Source organism: Gavialis gangeticus, unplaced genomic scaffold (genome assembly GCF_001723915.1).
Source record: "Gavialis gangeticus isolate Ggan-Ray unplaced genomic scaffold, GavGan_comp1, whole genome shotgun sequence".
NCBI classification, from domain to species: Eukaryota; Metazoa; Chordata; order Crocodylia; family Gavialidae; genus Gavialis; species Gavialis gangeticus.
In genome coordinates, this window is record NW_017728995.1 from 50,735,810 (window position 1) to 50,741,991 (window position 6,182).

Genomic DNA, 6,182 nt, shown 5'->3' on the forward strand with positions numbered 1-6,182 from the left:
ATTAATACTTCTCATTGTGTCTGTGACTGATATTCTGAATTACATGCAGAACCTCATTAATTCCTACTCTGTTAGCTCTTTACAACCTGAAAAAATAATGGCATCTCCTCACTTCTTAACAAAGGTTTAAGAGAATTCTGTACATCATCTTCTTTTATGTATCACTTTAATAATACACAGTCATGTAACTTTCCACCCCGTGCAGATGCAGGTATATCAGTAAAAAGCTACTTCACACTAGGATAGTTATTCCCATATGGAAGAATAATCGTATTGGTGATGTAGGCTTTGGCAGGGATAGACACCTCCAAACAGTTGTAGCAGTAAAGCTTATCAAGTGTAGTTCAAACATTAAACTTAGCTTTTGCAGACTGTACTATGTAATGTTTGCTACTATATCAGGAAGATTTAAACAATTAAACAAAACTCAAATAATCACACTAACTATACCTTAGAATACAATATTCTTGCTGTTTTAAAATTGCATTTGTTGACTTATTTGCTCATTTGAAATATTTAGTACAGGTGCTAGATTTCTGTCAATATTTTAATGAATAATTTAATTGGGCAAAATGTTTGCAGAAGGTAAACTCTAAACTGAGATGTGACCACTGATACTGGTGTCCAAACTGTTACAGCTTCAATTGAAAACACTGAATAATTGCAATGAGCTTGGCAGTAGTACGGGTGAGGCACTGAGAAAGAGAATTTTCAGTTGAAAACTATTCCTAAAAATTTGGCAAAACAATGCTTAAATGAATAAATTCTAAATACATTTTGGATAATTTGTAAACATGAAAAGAGGCAAACTTGTGAAATAATTATTCAGTATATTTTCATGCCCTACTATGGCATTTTTCAGATGGTCATTCCTTACTGAAAGCCCTTAATTGGCCTGGTGAAAAAGCAGGATTTAAGGCATTTGGGAATTTAGAGGCAAGCTGAGAGAGAGGGACACAAGAATCTTTTTTACCCCAAACGCCATCTAAATATAAAGAGGTCTCTTTCATCATCATGAATGCTAAGGGGAATAAGCTAAACATTTTTAGTGACTGGCTTAGGTCACTGGTTAGAAAAATAGAATGTCTCCAGTCTAGACTTAAGACATTGTTTTGAGCCAGTAGGGTTGAAAGGTTGGTAAGGCCATATTTTACAGATTTCTTCATTACATCTAATATAGTAAGTAATTCATTCATTACAGCTGCTATAATATTTCCTTATATACCATTGATCATGATATATATTTGAACAGCATATATTGTGAATAGCATACAAAGGCTGTAAACTGCTTTTACTCACTGAATTTCATGTTTCGGAAACTACTTCACACTTCTCCTTGCTCTATAGAAAATATCAATTAACCTTCCTTGCATTATGAGAATACTCCATAGTGGAAATGTGTAGGGATAGAATCCATGTAGGCAAATTAATCTGCTATTCATATTTAACAAACTACTGCTACAGGGGTAACTGAATTATCTATAATTAGTTTTAGTCAAAGCAGGCAGATTAAAAAAACCCACACATTTAAAAAGACGTTGTTTCTGAGCTTTCCCTTGGATCATAATATTTTTCAGTCTCTTAGGGTACATCCAGAGGACCATGCACATGCTTACTGGGATGTCTCAAAGCAGTTTAGGACACCGCAAGCAGCACAATGGGAATGAAAAATTGTTCCCCGTGCTGCATATTTGCAGTGTGGACTCTAAATTAAATACGTGGAAATCCAGATATTAAAAAAAACAACCTACTGAAAAAAGTGGTGCAAGCCATGCTTCTGGAGCGTGCCCTGAAGCAACCGGGGAGGCTGGGTCCTCCAAAAAGACACTTTGGCACCTGGCTAGAGTGTCTCTATAGCTGCCCCCTTATTTGTCATTACATAATTTAGCTTCAGTTCTAGGTGTCAAGTTCTGCCAGCTACTTGTGCCTAACATGCATCACTGACTCAATATTTCTACTTATCATATATACTTCATAACTAAACCAATGTCTAATATTTCTGGATATTATCACAGGCAAAAAATATCTGTGGTACACTGCATTTAAGTTGCTCAATCATATTTCCCCTTAATGTAATCATTAATACTTAAGAACATAAGACAATTTAACCAAGATTTAAAAATTGCACTTGAATTTTGTATCCCAACACCTTGACAGACTGTTCGATTATACAACAACTTCCCTTCTAGTTAAATATCTGAACTACCAAAGAACATTAATACAGTTACCAGCACTGCACACAAACAGCCTCAGACCTACATTTGGCTTGTGGGGTCCACGGATACAAGGTCTCTCTATCCTCCAACCCCATCATTGGGAAATATGCACCAATTTAACCTAGTGGAGCCCTCAACAATTGTCCTGGTTGTTTGCCCCTGAAATGAGCTAATTAAATACAGAAAATATATACACCCTCTAAACACAGAAGAGAGTAAAAATTATCATAATTTATACATGAAAAAGAACAAGGCCAGAATTTAAGGATGTGCATCTGAGTGTTACTGCAAGGAACTACATCTATATTACAGTTGCTTATATTCAAAGAATTTTCTTGTAGAGAGAGGGTCTAAGACATTTGGATGGTAATGTAAGACATTTGGAAAGGAGTTTGGTATGTGTGTCATTATTGCTAAATTATCAGTTTCATGGATTTGTAGCAATTGAATTGACAAGAAATGAACATTTGTATATGGGGAAGTCACGCTGACTGGTGTTGACACTAACAGTATTAGGAACTGGACTAGTCTAGTAGTGCTCAATCTGTGGCCTGCAGGCAGGAACCAGCCCATGAAGCTGTGTCATCTGGTCTGCAGCGGTCCCCACAGATCTGAAAATTTGGCAGCAGGGAAGCTGTGGCAGTGTTAATTGCTACGGCAGAGCCCAGAGCCACAACAATTAAAGCTGCTACTGTATCCAAATTTCCAGACCATGGGTGGAATTACATGGCCTCCATATGCCAGATTCCACTGGCACATGGGATTGAGCTGGTGCACAGGGTTGTTCCATAATCAGATGAGGCACACAAGACCAGGCCAGCATGCAAGGTCACACCTACAAACTGACCCCATGCTGGATCAATTCCACAGATTAACCCCACGTGTGGGATCTTGCCCATGGGCTGGTGTTGTGCCCAGTCATCTAACCCATGGACCAGCTGCACGATATTCATTTGGCTCATGAGGCCAGATAGGCTGAGCACCACTGGGCTGGCCTATAGTTACCTTCCTCTGGGACAATGCAATTGTTTACCATGAGGGAGAGGCTTCTAACAGTGGTTGACAAAAAGTCACTGGAGCAGGGACAAGACGACAGAACTCAGCAGCAATTCAAAAAGATTCTCACCTTTCCATATTCTGAAATAGATACCAATCCACCTGTTCATTCTAGTCTTCCCATAAAAGTACCATCTGTGGAGTGACCTCACAAAACATGTGCATTGATAGATAGAAATTTCTATTTGTACAAAGAATTCTAAGCTTGCCTTCTGCTGGCAGGGAAGTAGAGTAGTATTTAAGATAAGTTTAGGCAACATGGTGATGGGCACCAATGTAAGAAAGATCTGTAGTTCATCTTTTTCCTTACCAGCACAGTGTGCATTCCCGTGTAAATTCTGCTGAGACCCACTAAGGTAGAAAATACAAATGCTGCTATTAGACCTAGTTCAAATGGGTACTGCAATGAGAAGAAAAGAGAAAAAAAGTTATCATTAAAAATTACTAACATTAACGAATGTCAGTAAGTACATTTAAAAATATTCTCCACATGGATGTAGGATTCAGAATTGACTCTTGAGAACAGCTATTCCAGAAACCTAGTGGGAATCAGGATTATTCAGTTAGGTGCTATGGCTCATGACAGCCATGAAAAAAACAACCCAGCGATTTACTGGAAGAGGAAGTGTGTTAGCTTGACCCAGCTCCTCAGCAGCTGTATAGATTGGGCACTTCAGCAGGGCTTTTTAGTGCTTTTATCTAATAGCTGATTAAATCAGCTATTAGATAAAAGGGCCAAGGAGCCTGATGAAGCGCACGGTCTATACAGACATTGGGTGAACTGGGTCAAAGTAACACGATGCCTTTTCTGGGCATATGCTGCACTTGGTGCGGGGACACACTGAGCTTAAAGTAAAACACTGTTTTTTCTTTTCTTTTTGTTTCATGTCTGTAAACAGCTTATTAGACTAGTTGTTGTTAGAATGGGGCTCAGGCTCAAAGCCGCATGCAGTCTTTAGAAGCTCCTAAGATTCTGTCTTCCTAACCTAATGATGGCATGAGTGCACCATGGAAAACATATGGAACCTGAAGATTGGCTTTTGCCTGAAATACAAAAGAAGAGCACATTGCAATGTCCAGTAGACTAGGGCTAATTGGCTATGCATTAGAGTAAAAGAGCTTTAGCTAGAGTACACCAAATTGTTCAAATGATCATCAATGGTTAAATCTTAGACTGCCTAAGTGGGAAATGTGATACCTTTACAGTCTGACTAAAATTGTGATCAATAGTTCTCAAGTAGGGCAAAAAAAAGAAAATCAATATCTAGGCTGAAATTGTAATCCAGTTAATACAGCAGTCGTATTATTCACACTTTCCTTTGTCATTAAAGAATTCTTTATACTTTTCTATTTTTCATAAGACTGATTTCACTTATGTTTCTTTGTCTGAATGGTCTTGCTGATATGAATCAATTAATTAAAATCGTTATTTAACTATTTTCAGATGGCACAAAGGAAAAAAATGCTTGGTAGAGAACTAGGTTAATGCATTAGCCCTTCACCTCTGCATTCAAATCCTGGCTTAGGTCACATGAACATGAGTTTGGTAGTCATATCTTAGTTAAGTGATTTTTTTTCTGTAGAATAAAAACAAGTTATCCAATCCAACACAGTAGACTGTCTGCTCAAGAAAATCCTAGACTGGGTGGATGATTAGGGGTGATTGTCAGTCAGGACAGATGCTTTTGCAGAGCTCTGTGTTTGACAGCTTACTCTGTGTTTGACAACCTTCCAACATCCTGATATGGAAAACTTGATTAATATGGATGAAAATAAAATGCAGTATTGAACTGGCTACTATATAAATTTAGGTCCCCTCTACACATTATAGGTATTCCACAGATACCTGGTTAATTACCTGGTTAACTGTGCAATTACCTGGAGACCAGCTACACGTGCAAAGTAGCTATCACATCATAAAAAAAAGCTACAACCTTGAAGTTGGACCTTAAAAATGCATACTAACATTATAGCTGGTTGCTACTGTGCTTTAATTTGCACATGTAGCTACATCTCCCTTGTGGCTGGGGGCCCCTTCAGCTGAAAGGGCTCTCAGCTGCAGGGGTGCATGTTGCCCACCATGAAACCTCCAAGCCCTGGGGATTGCAGGTGCTGTGATCCCTAAAGCAAGGGGGTGCATGAAACCCCCAGCCCACGTGCGGCTCTGGGTCCCAGCTGTGTCTCAGGAGCAGCTGGGACTGTGTGTCCCACAACTGACAGGGCTTCCAGTCCCAGCTGCACTTCACAAGAGACAACTGGGGCCAAGAGCTCTTGGTCCCGGCTGTGGTTCATGTATGGCACAGCTGGGACTAGGAGCCCATGGGAGCCTGCTTCTTGCTAGTGCAGGGGGAGCCCAGGAGTGGGCTCTCCCTGCATGGGCAATAAGACATGATCACATCTAATGTGCAACCCCACAATCATGCCTCCTGCCATGTAGCATGGCAGGAGGCATGATTGTGTGGACCATGCCTTAGATACAATCGTGCCTTAATCTGTATGTGTAGAAGAGGCCTTATTGTCATCTTGTGAGTGAAGTTGGAAATGGTAATGTGGATATTATTGTTGGCTGTTAACCTGGATACAGTTATTGGATATTGGCTAACAACTAAAAAATATTTATCCTTTAATTCAAGTAGCAGGGTTTAGAAGCAGTAGGACCAGAGTTCTGCGTCTACCATTACCACAAAGTCCTAATAGTCAGGTTTTACTGCCTCACAAACCACAATGGGAGTCACAGGTCTTTTGAATTGCTGCTAATCTATAATAATTAGCCAACTACCCATCAAAAATGAGGGGGGTGGAGGGGAGCAGGCAGGGACAAACCTTCCCCCCCAATCTGGGCCCACTCCCCCTTCCTGCCTGCTGCTTGGGGTCTGGGCTCACTCTCCCCCTATGGCACACCCACCTCCC

General features: G+C 40.1%; 1 protein-coding gene across 1 annotated transcript in view; it reads right to left on the bottom strand.

Moving 5' to 3' along the window:
* SGPP2 (sphingosine-1-phosphate phosphatase 2) overlaps positions 1–6,182 on the bottom strand; it is a 98,832-nt gene that overhangs the window by 28,419 nt on the left and 64,231 nt on the right. The window contains exon 3 of the mRNA XM_019503658.1: positions 3,583–3,672. Coding sequence (XP_019359203.1) covers positions 3,583–3,672 — 90 coding nt within the window. The remainder of the gene's footprint in view (positions 1–3,582; positions 3,673–6,182) is intronic.